Source organism: Mytilus edulis, unplaced genomic scaffold (assembly GCF_963676685.1).
Source record: "Mytilus edulis unplaced genomic scaffold, xbMytEdul2.2 SCAFFOLD_119, whole genome shotgun sequence".
Lineage (NCBI taxonomy): Eukaryota > Metazoa > Mollusca > Bivalvia > Mytilida > Mytilidae > Mytilus > Mytilus edulis.
This window is the reverse complement of record NW_027269228.1, coordinates 39,676-59,315: the sequence shown is the minus strand read 5'-3', so window position 1 is coordinate 59,315 and position 19,640 is coordinate 39,676. Positions and strand designations below refer to the sequence as shown.

At 33.8% G+C, this 19,640-nt stretch overlaps 1 protein-coding gene across 1 annotated transcript in view; it reads left to right on the top strand.

The window, feature by feature from the left end:
• Nucleotides 1–19,640, top strand: part of LOC139509698 (uncharacterized) — a 46,296-nt gene that overhangs the window by 470 nt on the left and 26,186 nt on the right. Inside the window, exons 2-4 of the mRNA XM_071296241.1 lie at nucleotides 5,474–5,552; nucleotides 14,078–14,200; nucleotides 14,984–15,055. Coding sequence (XP_071152342.1) covers nucleotides 5,474–5,552; nucleotides 14,078–14,200; nucleotides 14,984–15,055 — 274 coding nt within the window. The remainder of the gene's footprint in view (nucleotides 1–5,473; nucleotides 5,553–14,077; nucleotides 14,201–14,983; nucleotides 15,056–19,640) is intronic.

The following is a 19,640-nucleotide window of genomic DNA, read 5'->3' as shown; positions in this document are numbered from 1 at the left end:
AAACGCATGAATTATCATCGAAGTGACTACCCAGCAAGCCCGACCTCCCCCTAAGTCGTCATTTGAGATCACCTTGACACGCCAAAGCTGATCTCAAAAACCTTACCATCACAATCATAGACCACAACGAGGGTTGGTCAAAGGCCGACAGACTTGCTCCGGAATGATTTTGGATAAGAAAGGTTAGGACAGTTTTCACAGAGGGCATAAATGAAAAAAACATAGAATGAGTCACTCATTTTTCCTACCATCACTTGTTTCCAGTAACTCAGTCTTCCGTAGACGTAGTGGACTCTTACAGTTTTAAGGAATTTTTGAATTATACCAGTTGAAATGAAAGGGTTCTATTCATTTGGGAAAACAATTGTTATTATATGTTTTATCATTATGAAACTGCTATTTATTTGCGATGTTTAAATACGGAGCCTCTGTTTTGATTATTCTACTGTGTCAAATTTGAAATATTATACCAGCTTAGATCAGTCAGTGCTATTTATTGGGACTGTTTTCTAAGCAGTTGTTGTAACATCTTAACTGTCGTCACCTTTGAAATTTTAAAGTTGTACCAGTTCATATCGCACAATACTGTTTTTAAGTGAAGCATATCTTCGTAGTCTCTGTTGTTAATAGCTTTATAACCTACACCATGTTTATAAAATAAAAAAAATTGTACTAGCGTCTCTATGATGTTCGGCCAGTAATTATAAAAAAGATGTGGTGTGATTGCCAATGAGACAACTGTCTACAGTTTGTTAATCTTAAATAATGACTACTGAGAGTAATGAAAATCGAATTATTTATAAACATTACTTATATAACGTATTTATAAGTACATATATATTTAATGTTGATTTATCTGAATAAATATTGTTTTAACTAATTATAAATTCATGCATCATTTTGCAACAGCTCGCAAATGAGACCTAATGATACAGAAATTAGAAACTATAAGTCACCGTATGGCCTTCAATAATGAGCAAAGCCCATACCACATAGTCAGCTATAAAAGGCACCGAAAAGACAAATCAAAAACATTTAAAACGAGAAAACTAACGGCCTAATTTATGTACAAAAAAATGAACGGAAAACAAATATGTAACACATCAACAAACGACAACCACTGAATTACAGGCTCCTGACTTTGGGACAGGCACGCACATACAGAATGAAGCGGGCTTTAACGTGTTAGCGGGATCCCAACCCTTCCCTTTCCTGGAACAGTGGTGTAACAGTACAACATAATAACGAACTATGAAAATCAGTTGAAAAACTGTTGAAAAAGTGTTTTATTGTATAAATTTCAAGATTGTAATAGTTAATAATCAGAATAGATTGATATATGATACATATTACATCATAATCATACTACCGATGAAGGATATCTATTTTTTGGAATATTTAACATTTTTTTCATTTTATTATTATTTTTTGGTGATGTTGTACTGTTTTAGACTTGTTATATACTAGTATTATATTTTGTAGTGTACTGTGTCATAATTATATGATCCATAGCCGCGTAAGATTTATCGTTGGCTATTATTCAGTCATTTAATATTTACGTTTTATCATTCAGTTAGTACTTGATATTGTGACTTTGAATATTTGATATCGATAAACATACTGTGGCCACTTTTATTAGACCAAATACGTTTTCACTGTCAAGTGGTTGATCTTTTAAACCTTCTAAAAAGTTTGCGCCAATTTAATATTTTCAAGTTCCTTATGCTCCTTTTTGCATTTTAGTGTTATACGTTTTTTCATGGCGTAAAGAGGTTTTATTGTCGTTTGAAATTTTGAAGGGTGCAAATAGATTTTTATATCATTTGATATTTTATTGCTTTACTCAGTTATTTTAGTTGATGTAAACATAGTGCTTTTAACCTTAAAATTGACTTGTTCTGCTCGAAATCCTACTTCAACCTTCCCATTGTGGGCAGGCGGCATCAATTATATGCATGTTTTAATCGATAATTAATAACATATGTATAACTGGCTAGTGGAAGAGATTTATAGTGATAAAAAAAATCACTTGTTATTTAACTGTAAAACAATCGGCGCAAATGAAAGAAATAATCGGCGCAAGTGAAGGAAAACATCTGCGCAAATGGAAAACGCCGATCGTAACATCTTATTCGAAGAAAGAAAAATAAAATGAATTCCGTAATAAACTCTTAAAACGTTGAACAATTTCAGCCGAAATAACAGAAACTATCATAGAGGCTGCTGTAAAGGTTGCAATTCTGTAAATATAGTCTATGCAATTTCCCATAGGAACTCCCTTTGCGGCTATAACTGTGACACTTTTACTATAAAGTTTCGTGAAAAATTATATCCCAGAACGGAAAGTTTATATGCACTACTATTTTATTCAAAGGTCAAAATATAGGGCTGTGTGGCCTATTTTCAACATTTATATGCCCTGAATTTATACTAAAATTCTAAACTACTCTTACCTCCATTTTTGGACCTCCTAAGAATTTAGGTGCTACCATGTTTTTCTATCATATTAAATTCCAATGTGATGTCTCTATGAGATGAACCACAGAGATCATAAATGGGATTCAGTACGTTAACAAATTAACATATGTATGAATATTATATTCCCCAAAAGAAATATAAGTATATCCTGCACCGTACATGTATCATCTTTCTACATGCCAATTTTCTTACCTTTAAAGTCTTATAAGAAAAATCTGACCTTCGGAACACAGGTACTACCAAAATAACGCCGGGTTTTCTTTAATTAGTATACTATGGAGCGCATTTATCCCGAATTTTTAATGCAAACTCATAGACAAGTAAATTTTGACACAAAATGGTCTAAACATATTTCTCTTTCACAAAATTTTTCATTTCTGCAAATTGTTCGGTTAGTTTAAGTTAACAATGACATCAAAAGCACTTTTTTGTGTCAGAATAGTAAAATTGAGAATGGAAATTGGGAATGTGCCAAAGAGACAACAACCCGACCATAGAAAAAAAACAACAGCAGAAGGTCACCAACAGGTCTTCAATGTTGCGAAAAATTCCCGCACCCGGAGGCGTTCTTCAACTGGCCCCTAAACAAATATATACTAGTTCAGTGATAATGAACGCCATACTAATTTCCAAATTGTACACATGAAACTAAAATTAAAATAATACAAGACTAACAAAGGCCAGAGGCTCCTGACTTGGGACAGGCGCAAAAATGCGGCGGGGTTAAACATGTTAGTGAGATATCAACCCTCTCCCTATACCTCTAGCCAATGTAGAAAAGTAAACGCATAACAATACGCAAATTAAAATTCAGTTCAAGAGAAGTCTGAGTCTGATGTCAGAAGATGTAACCAAAGAAAATAAACAAAATGACAATATTACATAAATAACAACAGACTACTAGCAGTTAACTGACTTGCCAGCTCCAGACTTCAATTAAACTGACTGAAAGATTATGATTTCATCATATGAACATCAGGCACAATCCTTCCCGTTAGGGGTTTAGTATCATACCATCATAACATATATGAGAAGAACATAACCCGTGTCATGCCAACAACTGGTTTTTGAATAAATGTGTTTAGTTCCGATGCAAAGACCCTATAAGTGAATCAATATTAACGCCAAAATATGCAATCTTTAATGACCTGACAACAGTATCGTAACTATATCCCTTCTTAATAAGTCTATTCAAAGGTTTTGTTAGTTTTTGAGGTGAATACTGACACCTTTGTGCTTTATAAAGAATATTTCCATAAAAAATTGGATGTGAAATACCTGAACGTATAAGAAGTCTGCATGTTGAGCTATATTTACGAATGATGTCCTTATACCGATGATAAAATTTAGTAAATGTTTTGACTAGTTTATGATATCGAAAACCCTGGTGTAATAATTTTTCAGTAATACATAAATTTCTCTCGTTAAAATCTAAAACATTGTTACATACACGAGCGAATCGTACAAGTTGAGATACATAAACACCGTAAGATAGTGACAAGGGAACGTCACCATCTAAAAATGGATAATTAACGATAGGAAATGAAAAAAAATCATCTCTTTTATCATAAATTTTAGTATTCAGCTTTCCGTTAGTGATATAGATATCAAGATCGAGGAAAGGGCTACTTTTAAATTGGAGGGAGTAATTGGTGGTCTGACACCTCATGCATAACAATCATACTAATAATTAATAACCAATTATTTGTTATTTATTTAGTTCAAATATTATGTTGTATTGTATACTTTGTTTTGTAATTACAATGATTATTCTGCTTAGTAATGGGCGCCGTGATTGGCACAATAAAATATCTTGTATCTTGTATCTTGTATCTTGTGTATTTCCGTTTTATCATGCCTTGCTATTGTGACTTTGAATATTTGATTTCGGTAAACATACTGTGGCCACTTTTATTGGACCAAATACGTTTTCACTGTCCAGGGATTAATCTTTTGAATTTTCAAAAATGTAAAAATTTGGCTATATATTGACGTCTCTCCATTGCAGCGTCAGATATTTTCTACAATGACGTCAATTTTTTAATGGACCCTACAGTAATGGCAGACAAATAGCGATAAACTAGTTCGTGTTTTAATGTTTCTAGAAATATTATATATATAAGTATATTTTGATGTCGTTTTATTGATAAAAATCTATATTTTTTTATAAAGACAAATGTGTGATTTACATAAGGGTTTGTATTTGATTTTCTATATATATCTTTTCACTCCTGTTAACTATGAGTATCATAATTTTAATGTTATCGAACATCTTAATATTTATGATTTTCAACTAACTTTGAATATCGAATAACGAACCGGCTGCAAACTTCACATACATATGCTAAGATTATAACAGAATGTATCAATGTTTCAATAACTTTTCTTGTGATACTGTTTTTAACTACTTTGAAATAGTAAATGTTGTTACAGTAAGCATGACTTTTAGTTGCCTATATCGAAGCTATAAATTAGAGCACACGATGTGCCGAATACAGCCAATAGAATTAGCGAACGAACACACGGTATGCCGTGTACAGCAAATAGAATTAGCGAACGAACACACGTTATGCCGTGTACAGCAAATAGAATTAGCGAACGAACACACGTTATGTCGTGTACAGCCAATATAATTAGCGAACGAACACACGTTATGCCGTGTAAAGCCAATAGAATTAGCGAACGAACACACGTTATGCCGTGTACAGCCAATAGAATTAGTGAACGAACACACGTTATGCCGTGTACAGCCATGCAATATAATTAGTGAACGAACACACGTTATGCCGTGTACAGCCAATATAATTAGTGAACGAACACACGATATACCGTGTACAGCAAATAGAATTAGCGAACGAATACACGATATGCCGAATACAGCCAACAGAGGGCGTGATACATAAAAAATAAATTAATTCCAACTTTAAGAACATATATGCTTCATACCATAAATTGACGAGCTCATAATATATTTTTCAAATTACCTTTTTTTTAGGAATGAGGGAGACAATATCAAAGCCAATCTTGTTAAATTCCACCTATCAACAGAACAAAGCGTTTGATGTATTGACAACGTAAGCATTTTTACAAATTCAAGAAACACGGCTGGTAATCTACACACGCAGAACATTTGGTTCTGCAATGAATACCGTGAGAGGATTTTCCGGTTGTGCTTGAGTGGAGTAATTGTCACCGCTTCAAAAGGTATGTAAATTTCTAAATCTCAATTTTCTTATTCAACTGAACAAAATATTGAAAATCAGAGAATGCTATGCTGTGGTGAATACTTTAACGAAGAAATACATGTATCATTTACTGTTGTACGTAGAGTTGAACTCTTACAAAATCAGTTGCCCCACGAGAAATCGCCTAAAAAAGTGACATTTCAATTTTAAAATGATTCTATTTACAGACCTACAAGTTCAAATTTAGTTTTTTTTAGGGCAATGGGTATGAATGTTGTTTTTGGCGGCGTGTACGCTGTCCGGTGTTGATAGACGTCTTAATAATTCCAAAAACTAAATTTTTTCATTAAGTCATGCGTGAGGGGATCGGTTCTGATTGAGGACATCGTGAATGCGTGAGGGGAAGTACAGAAATTTTTTTAATCTTTGGCTTTGTGACTTTTGTTGACTCAATAAATGTGATCAATGCTGATTAAAAATCATCACAGATTTGTCCTTATACTTTAACAGATGTAAACTGATCACTGATTCAATGAAATCAAACTATTTAAAATTGTTTGCTCAAATTCAGAAAATGCCATTATTCAAAGGTAAAAGAAAAGAGGACTAAAATTGACTCTCTACAAAAAGCCATGGAGATAAAAGTTATCCCCGCCCTCGAAGCGAACTAAACCCTGTGGGAATAGTCCTATCGTCAAATATACGTCACAGAGATCACCACATATATTAAAGAAAAGTATATCGCCGATCAAAACTTCAACACCTATATATATTAGACGTAATCTGTTCACCCAAAATCACAAAATTTTCGAAACAAAAAGGGCAGATATACAGAATTTATTATTCACGAACATCGATGTAAGCCAAGATAATCTCGAGGAAGACCATAAGGAAGAGCATGTATTAGACAGCGAAGAAGACATAGAAGAAGTCACAGAAGAAGACCACGTAGTAGACCACTAGAAAGACCACATGGAAGACATTGAGGAAGAACATAAAGTTTTTCAAAGTGCTTTAGATAAACTCTCAGCCGAAGGGAAAAGGGAAAGATTTTTGATTTTTTTTTTGTCATTAGTGGACGTTTTCCTTTAAAACAACATTGCATTCGACCTGTTTTTAGTCATTGTTGAGTGGTTTGAAAAGGACGAATCAAGACGAATGAGATACTCCCCAACATCTCTGCAGTATATTTGGTTATCGTTGACAACATTTTTTGTTTTTATTCTTCGTGAAACATATTATTAAACCCTAGGTTCCAACAATTTATTTCAATATCAATCTCAGTGACTTTTTTAGCACACATTATGTGTTTTTTCATGAACAATGTAGCCTTATTTAGGTAAGTTTCAACGACTCATAGCTTGAATATAAAGATATGATTTGTACTTGCCCTCACGCATTCACGATGTCCTCAATCAGAACCGATCCCCTCACGCATGACTTAATGAAAAAATGTAGTTTTTGGAATAATTAAGACGTCTGACAATTCCGGACAGCGTACACGCCGCCAAAAACAACATTCATACCCATTGCCCTAAAAAAAACTGAATTTGAACTTGTAGGTCTGTAAATAGAACCATTTCAAAATTGAAATGTCACTTTTTTAGGCAATTTCTCGTGAGGCAACTGTTTTTGTAAGAGTTCAACTCTACGTACAACATTAAATGATATATGTATTTCTTCGTTAAAGTATTCACCACAGCATAGCATTCTCTGATTTTCAATATTTTGATCAGTTGAATAAGAAAATTGAGATTTAGAAATGTACATACCTTTTGAAGCGGTGACAATTACTCCACTCAAGCACAACCGGAAAATCCTCTCACGGTTTTCATTGCAGAACCAAATGTTCTGCGTGTGTAGATTACCAGCCGTGAGAAACCGTAATAAATACTTGATACAATACCTTAATTATTGTTTTCGAAGTGGCATCTCTAACCCAGTTTTAATACAAGTAAGTGGCATCTCTAACCCAGTTCTAATACAAGTACGTGGCATCTCTAACCCAGTTGTAATACAAGTAAGTGGCATCTCAAACCCAGTTCTAATACAAGTTAATTGTCAAACAATAAGCGCAAAACGAATCCTAGTTGCGCATTCAGGCGATGGCTTGGATAGCATACACCTTCCAAAAAAGTCGGAAACGCATCATTTGGGGCACGGGGGGGGGGGGGGTGGTAACTTCGATATTTTTTTGGTATGGGTGTGCCATTTTTGCCTCAAAAAACGTACCCATTTTAATATAACATTCACTGAAATTCAGTACCTATAGTTATATAAATATTTAAGAAAGAATGACCTATACTTATATACAATATTTAAAATATGACCCATGCTTAGCCTTATATAAGCACTAACTCATCATCACTCATAATTCATAAATATACCAGCTACCCGTAAGTTTTTTAATATATATGAATTGACGTCGTTGGTGCACATATATTTATCGTTATATATACGTATATGTAGATCATACCCCAAATCAATATACAGTTTTTAAACGTAAATGCATTTTAATATAGGATGTCATTGAAAAGGAGGGTCATTTTTATATAAAATCTCGCAAAATTATGACCCATATTTTTGGCACATCCCCGTATACCCAATAATAGGAAATTAACCCCCCGTGATTTGGGGGTGGGGGCGAACTTCATTAAATGTAATATTGAATACATTAAATCCTTTGTAAGTCCCTCATTACCCTGTTTGCCGCATGTGCCGCATTTCGTTATTCTTAGAACCATTTTGTAACATTTGGCTTACCGGTTTCTTTGGACGAGGTTTCATGATAGATGAATAACCAACATTTAAATGCTACGTGTAGGGGAGACTGGGGTTGAATGAGACAGTGGCTGGGAATCCCCCTTTAAATAGGAAATGACGTCATCTTTACGTGTTTTGTGACGTCATTTCTAGCTTGCGTCAAGATGGCAATGGTGATACCATAGTACCGTTATTGAAGATAGTAAGCAGTAAAAACAGAAAACATCAACCGTGAGTATTTTTTTTAGATATTCAAAATAATTCTTCATCTGCCAATATTATCAATACCTTTCAAAAAATTGAGATAAATAAATGAAGATAAAATCAACGGCATCATATGAGCCATCATATAAACCCTCAGTGCATTTCGTTTCTTCACACGTGATTGCCACGTGAACACCATCATTAAGGGGCAGGTTGTGACAGTGTCACAACCTACCCCATTCCATTTTAATTTTACTCATTTCAACTATTTCTTCCATTTTGACATCATTATCAATCCATAAAGGAATACACACACACTACACACATTCCGTAAAACTTTATTTAAACATTAAATTGTATTTTGAAATAAAAATCGTTCTTGTAATAGACATAAGATTAGGTATACTGTAGGGACAAATGAATGTTCTGCAACAGAAATAACAAATATGTCTATTTGAGCAACATTTGCTTATGCCTTACATGTATCTGTAATGCAAACACTAAAATGGATGTGCACACAGACAAGATCGTATACTACACGTAACATGACAGTGCTAAATTGAATATATAGATGATATGAATATGTCTTATAAAACATAACATCTTCATCCATTCTTTAATAAATTATTTTTTCTAACTTTTCAGGTCTACATGACAAGAACGTATGTTCGTAAAACAAATAGAGGAACAACACCACATGGAATAATGGAAAGAGCAATGAGTTGCGTAGTTAACGAACACCGTAGTGTGAGATCGGCAGCGTCTGAGTTTGAAATTAATCACATGACCTTGACCAGATTCATAAAGAAATGCACAGAAGTTGGTTCCAGTAATGTAACAGTTGGTTACTTTGGTAACAGGAAAGTTTTCAATGACTTACAAGAGAAAGCACTGGAAAGATATTTACTGAATGCCTCTTACATCTACTTTGGACTCACACCTGAAGAAGTTAGAAGACTTGCATATGAATGTGCAGAGAAGTTCTCCATACACATGCCACAATCATGGGTTGAAAACAAGTGTGAAGGAGCAGATTGGTTTCTTCTGTTTATGCGGAGACATCCTAATATGTCTATTAGAACGTCAGAAGCCACTAGTCTGTCAAGGGCAACTAGTTTCAACCACACCAATGTAAATTTTTTTTTTACAAAGCTTGGAGAAGTGATGGATCGATATAAATTCAGTGCTTCTGATATCTGGAATATAGATGATACAGGTATGATCACAGTACAAAAGCCATCCAAAACTGGAGTAAAGGAGTAAAGCTAGAAGGAGGTATAACGTCTGCTGAGAGAGGTTATCTTGTTACTGTATGCGGATCCGTAAATACCATTGGGAACACTGTACCACCCATGATGATTTTCCCTAGAAAGCACTTCAAAGACCACTTTATTAGAGATAGACCTCAAGGAGTTTGTGGTGGAGCCCATCCATTAGGTTGGATGACAGCTGAGAATTTTCTCATTTTTCTACAACACTTTGTAAAGAACACCAAACCCAGTACAGCACACCCTGTTTTACTTTTGTTAGATAACCACAATTCTCATCTTGCTGTAACAATACTTGCCTTTGCAAAACTCAATGGAATTATAATGCTCTCATTCCCTCCACATTGTTTCCACAAGCTTCAAACATTGGACAGGACTGTGTATGGTCCATTGAAAAGATACGTTTCAACAGCACAGGAATGTTGGCTGAGAAATAACCCTGGAAAGCCAATGACTATAAATGACCTACCTGGGATCTTGATAGAGTCTTGGCCGAATGCTGCTACACCAAGAAATATCATAAGTGGGTTCAGAGTAAGTGGAATATTTCCAATGAATCCTGATGTTTTTGAAGATACTGACTTCGCACCTTCATATGTAACAGACAGACCAATGCAAACCATTTCTGATGACTTGACACAAAGAGAACAAATGAGCGACGAATCTCAACCCGCTGTGCCGAATAGTAATACAAATGAAAAAGAGTCAAATTATAATCAACCAGAAGAAGCAGATGACCAACACGAGGGAGAAAAATAAAATGAAGAACAAGACAAAACTGATAACAATCAAGAACAGAGAAGTGACCCTAACGAAGAATCTAATTTGCAAAAATATCTTCAGGAACGACAACGAGTTCTTGTAAAGGTCAGAGGTGACGGACACTGCCTTGTTTATGCATTTCAGATTTGCATGGAAGCAGAGTTAAATGAAAAAATCGGGACTGAAGAGATATTTCAAAACCTGAGAGTTGAAGCTAATAGAAATAAAAACTTCTACAAGGATTTCATAACTGATGACCAAGATTTAATTACCGAGGTTAACAGTTACATTGACGAAAACAATTATATGTCTGGAACTGCGGATTTAATCCTTGTGCTGTCATGCAACGCGTATCAAGTCTTTGCCAATATAATAACAGTTGAGAACAACAACATATCTCAGCTAACGCAGTTACCAACTACGTCATCGGCTGACAGAGAACGAAATATCTATCTGGTTTTGACAGGACAACATGCAGCAGCACATTACAGTGCTACAGTCCGAGAGATAGCAGCAGGTCATCGGGATCACCGAAAGAAAACAGCAACATCATTTGACCCAAGCGAAGTACGACCATTCCCAAAAGCACCTCCATTGAAAAACCCTAGAAAAACTTCAAGTAGAAAGAAAAAGACTGCTACTCTCACCGATACACCAGAAAAGAACGCACTTGAAGAGGAAGAAAAAAGAAAATGTCAGAAACAACAAAAGACTGTTAAACGAAAGTTGCCCCTCCAAAAAAGCACGAGAAAAACCAACAAACAGAAACATATGAGGAAATCAAACAATTCAGACGACGAAGATGAATGTTTTTGCTTAGTATGTCTAGAACCATATTCCAACAGTAAATCAAGAGAATCTTGGATTCAGTGCACTAGTTGCAAAGAATGGGCATATGAAGAATGCACCAAAGGAGACAAAATATTTATATGTCATAATTGTGACTCTGATGAAGACTAGAAAGACGATATGGTGTACTGTTGATACAAATATATTTAGACTTGAATATAAAAATTCTTGTTGAAACCTTATACTTTTCTTTCATTTTATACAACAAAAAGGATTTACAAGATACCAAAGTCCAATGTAAATTAAGAAAAGTGGGAGTAAAATAAGTAGAAACTTGCATTACTCTAAAGAGAGAAAATAAATAAACAAGACTATTATCTTATCTCGGAAACCAGTTCCATTCCAAACGACAAAGCGCAAACGAAACAAACAAGAAAGGAAAAACAATGTTAACATTTAGCTTGAATAGCTTGTTTTCTCATATTTATATTCTATTGTTTCTGATTTCGTAAAAATATTTTTGTCCAACTTTTTATGCAATTCAAAATCCATCGGGAATATTGAAACAAGATATATACGTTTAACCACAAAATCAACAAATAGAAAGACCGATAAAAAAACTGTCATATCACTTACTAAGTATGCAGAAGTTAAAATAGTGGTTTATTGCATTGCAAAAAAATGTCTTTTAAAACAATATTCGTTGAATGTGAAAGATGTGTCTACTTTGTCCATGTCTTTTATCTACTGTCTGTTTCTATGTATGTTGGTGTTGTCTTTTGTTGCAGTTCAGTGTATCTGTTGTTCCACTGTTTTCCACCTATAGTTGATGTCTTTTCCTCGGTTTTAGTTTATTACCAGAATGTGATTTTGCTTAAACGAGGTATGACTATTGAACAGCGGTATACTACTGGTGCTTTTATTTTATACTTTATATCCACTTTTAAATATGGTCTTGGGCACACATAACAACAAAAAAAGCAAACGTATACATTTGAGCATATAAATAGAGCTTTTTCATTAGTATGTATTTGTCACAACTTGCCCCAACCTATGTTACATCCAACCCCGCATAAGAAAGCTGTGAAAATTGCAAAATTTTGTTGAAAAGATAGAGATTTTGAATTTGTGATCTGGCATCATAATAGTCAGAAAACATCTACAAATCCACTTACAACAGATCCGTGTCAATACTACATGTTCAGATTTACTTAGCCCTGCGCCAAGAAAGTCCTTGTTATTACCATATGCACCAAGAAAGTAGTGAACACTAAGACAAATATCTACCAATTACTCCAAACCCCAGAATCGTATAGATATTTACATAACAGAAGACGAATGCAATCTGAGAAAAAAAAATCATAGTAAGTAATTAATTTATCATAATTTTACTTTTACTGTTTTATTCATAACTGATACGGTTGTCAAATAAGTCTATGGCAAGCCGTTCTCGTCAAAACTATGTTTAAACCCTTTTTTCGACAAAAATACACACTGAGATTTAAAAACGTAAAATAACACACTGAGAAATCGAAATTACACACTGAGATTTAAAAAAATAAAAAACACACACTGAGAATTCAAAATTACACACTGAGATGAAATAAATTGAAAAACACACACTGAGAATTGTTAATTACACACTGAGATTTCAAAAATACACACTGAGATTAATATGCAAATTACTAATGAATATTCATGAAATGAATAATTCAACAGATTAATATCTTGATCTCAAGAACTCTTGTCATTATAATGAAATGCGATTCCTTCAACCAACATTCGTAATAAATTTCAAGACTTAACATCGCTCATATTCATAAGTTTGTTGCCTATAATTCAGATCATTACTACTACCAGTAATTAAACATGGGTCCCTTTTCAAAAGTCTTCCAACTGTTTCCTTGATTTCGCTAGTTAATCTTTTAAATTTTTGTTACGTTTATATGCTATAATAGACACTTGGGTAAAAATTTCACTGCATTCTTTTACAGATTGTTCCAATGTTTTCTTATAATTTTAATAAAGTTTTTCACCATTTGGTTATATTTTGTAATAAGAGTAAGTGGGTATTTTTCTTGTTCTTGTATTTTTAAAGTTTTTTTTATTAATAATTTGGAACCAAATCGAAGGACTAACGAGTTCTGTCCCCTTGTTGTTTTAAGCTTTTAATAGATTCAGATTAAGTATGCTAATTAGATTTGTGCGCATAAAAAGTGCGTACAAATCTCAGTATGTAATTTTAAATTCTCAGTGTGTAATTTCAAATTCTCAGTGTGTGTTTTCAGTATATTTATTCTCAGTGTGTCTTTTTGAAATCTCAGTGTGTAATTTTCAATTCTCAGTGTGTAATATTCAATTCTCAGTGTGTAATTTTCAATTCTCAGTGTGTAATATTCAATTCTCAGTGTGCATTTTTCATTTTTGTAATCTCAGTGCGTCTTTATGAAATCTCAGTGTGTAATTTTTAATTCTCAGTGTGTAATTTTCAATTCTCAGTGTGTTTATTGAAGTTTTTAAATCTCAGTGTGCTTTGTTGTAATTCTCAGTGTGTAAATTTTTCGAAAAATGGTTCTAAACATAGTTTTGACGAGAACGGCTTGCCATATAAGTCTTTATCTGTTTCAGAGATTTACTTCAAGTAGGTGGAATTGAATACAGATGCCGAAATTTAAAAAATAGGGGAAACTGGTATGACTGCAATTCCTTCCCGTTCAAAGTACGAAAGCCATGTTTGGTGTATTCCTTTGGGTAAGTATTAATTTTACGTTGTGTACGTGTATATACATGGTGATTTTCTTGTTAATACATTATAATGCATACTAACTCTCATTTCCATTACTTTTAAATTGATTTATAGGATCAAGAAATACAGGATCAAAGTTTTTAAAATGAAATCAGTTGTATTTGGGACAACAATAAAAAAAAACTTCATCGACGGGTTAAATCAGAATTTTGAAAAATCCACTCTCAGCTTGGAAATAAATGGAAAGCATCAACTAACGCAACTTGGTAGTGACATAAAATCTCTATGACGTTGTTTCTAGCAATGAAAAAAAACGTCAAATTTTAACGTCCTATTTCGCGTTTTCTACATAAGTTTCTAATTTAATTCTTAATGTATGAACTGATAATTATTAAAAGGAAGAACTCTGAAGTGTTATGAATCATGTAAGTACCGATGCACTGACTACTGAGCTGCTCTCGAGGAAAAATAGTTCACCATTATGCAGTATGTAGACGACAAACTCGGATCACATGTTACACGTGTCTATATTATATTGAACAAAAGTTTAAAAAAAAAACAAACTCAAAACCGCATGCGTGTGTTTAAAGAATCTGAAATATTAGATCCAAATTCCAGTGGTAATAAATGTTATTAATTCCTTGTCACTTTAAATATACACTTTATTTTATCTTTTTAATGTTTTGCAAGAGCATTATAATTTCACAGGCTTTGATATTAGATTCTTAATAACAGCTAACAACTCTCTTATTGTTCCATACATAAATCAAGAATTTCGTATTTTTCAGAATAGATTACGATTTTCGATTTGATGACGAAATGGCTAACCTTGGTTGTGAAGTTCGTTCATTCGACCCAAGGTATGTAACCATGATTTTTGTGTATATACGTATTGCGCATATAATCGTAACTTCTACTATAAGGTCCCATCCCCATTTTCCTCGAATCCCGTATCCGCCCAGGGCTATAGATCTTCAACACTACACATGTGCATTTACAGTAGATACATCTTCAACATTACACATGTGTATTTAAACTTGAAAATGTATGTACATACACATGTATATGTTTACATATGTTACTTTAAGTCCATCTTCAACACTATACATGTGGGTGTTTTTGGTATGTAAATCTTTAACACTACGCATACGTATTTTCAGTACACTACATGTGTATTTGCAAATCTTCAACACCACATAAGTCATTTGTATTTCCATATAAGAATAAGAAAGATGTGGTCAGAAATGCCAATGAGACAACTCCTCACAAGAGACCAAATTTCACAGAAATTAACAACTATAGGTCAACGTACGGCCTTCAACAATGAGTACAATACATACCACATAGTTAGCTATGAAAGGCCCCTAAATGGCACATGTTAAACTATTCTAAAAAAAAGATCTTCAATGTAAATTATTGCGTGACGTCAAATATCTTGCACACCAAAAATTAAAACACATATTAAATTATAAATTAGCGGCATCAAGAGGGATAATCATTAAAGCGTCTTGGTGATCGTCATTGTGCAGGATAAACTAGAAATAATGGTTGTTCTTCGTATACACAATTGACTGGGAATAACGTAGGGGACTACCAAAGCAAACTGATTATAACGTGTTCTTCGTACAAACAATTGACTGGAAAAACGTAAGGGACTAAGAAAGCAAACTGATTATAACTTGTTCTTCGTACAAACAATTGACAGGGAATAACGTACGGGACTAAGAAAGCAAACTGATTATAACATGTTCTTCGTACAAACATTTGACTGGAATAACGTAAGGGACTAAGAAAGCACACTGATTTAACTTGTTCTTCGTACAAAAAATTGACTGGGAATAACGTTAGGGACTACGAAAGCAAACTCATTTTAACTTATTCTTCGTACAAACAATTGACTGGAATAACGTAAGTATTCTGTTCCACATTCAATGTTTATTACATGTTTTCATATTTATCCGGAACAAATTGAACTGGACCGATTTCTTAAATCACCGTATTTATAGACTACCTTTAATTTCTGTGACACCGTCCGCATCAACTTTTCAACACATGGAAAATGGACGACTTTTTTACCTTCTGAGGAAATCAGAACATGTTAAAATGAGTTTGCTTTCTTAGTCCCTTACGTTATTCCAGTCAATTGTTTGTACGAAGAACAAGTTAAAATCAGTTTGCTTTCTTAGTCCCTTACGTTATTCCCAGTCCATTGTTTGTACGAAGAACACGTTATAATCAGTTTGCTTTCTTAGTCCCTTACGTTATTCTCAGTCAATTGTGTATACGAAGAACATGTTATAATCAGTTTTCTTTCTTTGTCCCTTACGTTATTCTCAGTCAATTGTGTATACGAAGAACATGTTATAATCAGTTTTCTTTCATAGTCCCTTACGTTATTCCCAGTCCATTGTTTGTACGAAGAACATGTTATAATCAGTTTTCTTTCTTTGTCCCTTACGTTATTCCAGTCAATTGTTTGTACGAAGAACATGTTATAATCAGTTTGCTTTCTAAGTCCCTTACATTTTCCCAGTCAATTGTTTATACGAAGAACATGTTAAATCAGTTAGCTTTCTTAGTCCCTTACGTTATTCCAGTCAATTGTTTGTACGAAGAACATGTTATAATCAGTTTGCTTTCTTAGTCCCTTACGTTATTCCAGTCAATTGTTTGTACGAAGAACAAGTTATAATCAGTTATCTTTCTTAGTCCCTTACGTTATTCCAGTCAATTGTTTGTACGAAGAACATGTTAAATCAGTTTGCTTTCTTTGTCCCTTACGTTATTCCCAGTCAATTGTTTGTACGGAGAACAAGTTAAAATCAGTTTGCTCTCTTAGTCCCTTACGTTATTCCCAGTCAATTGTTTGTACGAAGAACAAGTTATAATCAGTTTGCTTTCTTTGTCCCTTACGTTATTCCAGTCAATTGTTTGTACGAAGAACATGTTAAATCAGTTTGCTTTCTTAGTCCCGTACGTTATTCCCAGTCAATTTTTTATACGAAGAACAAGTTAAAATCAGTTTGCTTCCTTAGTCTCTTACGTTATTCCCAGTCAATTGTTTGTACGAAGAACATGTTATAATCAGTTTGCTTTCTTAGTCCCTTACGTTATTCCCAGTCAATTGTTTGTACGAAGAACAAGTTATAATCAGTTTGCTTTCTTAGTCCCTTAAGTTATTCCCAGTCAATTGTTTGTACGAAGAACAAGTTATAATCAGTTTGCTTTCTTAGTCCCTTACGTTATTCCAGTCAATTGTTTATACGAATAACATGTTAAATCAGTTTGCTCTCTTAGTCCCTTACGTTATTCCCAGTCAATTTTTTGTACGAAGAACTAGTCAAAATCAGTTTGCTTTCTTAGTCCCTTACGTTATTCCCAGTCAATTTTTTGTACGAAGAACAAGTTAAAATCAGTTTGCTTTCTTAGTCTCTTACGTTATTCTCAGTCAATTGTGTATACGAAGAACATGTTATAATCAGTTTGCTTTCTTAGTCTCTTACATTTTCCCAGTCAATTGTTTGTACGAAGAACATGTTATAATCAGTTTGCTTTCTTAGTCCCTTACGTTTTCCGAGTCAATTGTTTGTACGAAGAACATGTTATAATCAGTTTGCTTTCTTAGTCCTTTACGTTATTCCCAGTCAATTGTGTATACGAATAACATGTTAAATCAGTTTGCTTTCTTAGTCCCTTACGTTATTCCCAGTCAATTGTTTATACGAAGAACAAGTTAAAATCAGTTTGCTTTCTTAGTCTCTTACGTTATTCTCAGTCAATTGTGTATACGAAGAACATGTTATAATCAGTTTGCTTTCTTAGTCCCTTACGTTATTCCCAGTCAATTGTTTGTACGAAGAACAAGTTAAAATCAGTTTGCTTTCTTAGTCTCTTACGTTATTCTCAGTCAATTGTGTATACGAAGAACATGTTATAATCAGTTTGCTTTCTTTGTCCCTTACGTTATTGTCAGTCAATTGTTTGTACGAAGAACAAGTTAAAATCAGTTTGCTTTCTTAGTCCTTTACGTTATTCCCAGTCAATTGTTTGTACGAAGAACATGTTAAAATCAGTTTGCTTTCTTAGTCCCTTACGTAATTCTCAGTCAATTGTTTGTACGAAGAACAAGTTATAATCAGTTTGCTTTCTTAGTCCCTTACGTTATTCCCAGTCAATTGTTTGTACGAAGAACATGTTATAATCAGTTTGCTTTCTTAGTCCCTTACGTTATTCCAGTCAATTGTTTGTACGAAGAACAAGTTATAATCAGTTTGCTTTCTTAGTCCCTTACGTTATTCCCAGTCAATTGTTTGTACGAAGAAAAAGTTATAATCAGTTTGCTTTCTTAGTCCCTTACGTTATTCCCAGTCATTTGTTTGTACGAAGAACAAGTTATAATCAGTTTGCTTTCTTAGTCCCTTACATTATTCCCAGTCAATTGTTTGTACGAAGAACAAGTTAAAATCAGTTTGCTTTCTTAGTCCCTAACGTTATTCTCAGTCAATTGTGTATACGAAGAACATGTTATAACCAGTTTGCTTTCTTTGTCCCTTACATTATTCCCAGTCAATTGTTTGTACGAAGAACAAGTTATAATCAGTTTGCTTTCTTTGTCCGTTACGTTATTCCAGTCATTTGTTTGTACGAAGAACATGTTAAATCAGTTTGCTTTCTTTGTCCCTTACGTTATTCCAGTCAATTGTTTGTACGAAGAACAAGTTAAAATCAGTTTGCTTTCTTAGTCCCTTACGTTATTCCCAGTCAATTGTTTATACGAATAACATGTGAAATCAGTTTGCTTTCTTAGTCCCTTACGTTATTCCCTGTCAATTGTTTGTACGAAGAACAAGTTATAATCAGTTTGCTCTCTTAGTCCCTTACGTTATTCCCAGTCAATTGTTTGTACGAAGAACATGTTATAATCAGTTTGCTTTCTTAGTCCCTTACGTTATTCCCAGTCAATTGTTTGTACGAAGAACATGTTATAATCAGTTTGCTTTCTTAGTCTCTTACGTTATTCTCAGTCAATTGTGTATACGAAGAACATGTTATAATCAGTTTGCTTTCTTAGTCCCTTACATTTTCCCAGTCAATTGTTTGTACGAAGAACAAGTTAAAATCAGTTTGCTTTCTTAGTCCCTTACGTTATGCCCAGTCAATTGTTTGTACGAAGAACAAGTTATAATCAGTTTGCTTTCTTAGTCCCTTACGTTATTCCCAGTCAATTGTTTGTACGAAGAACAAGTTATAATCAGTTTGCTTTCTTAGTCCCTTACGTTATTCCCTGTCAATTGTTTGTACGAAGAACAAGTTATAATCAGTTTGCTCTCTTAGTCCCTTACGTTATTCCCAGTCAATTGTTTGTACGAAGAACATGTTATAATCAGTTTGCTTTCTTAGTCCCTTACGTTATTCCCTGTCAATTGTTTCTACGAAGAACAAGTT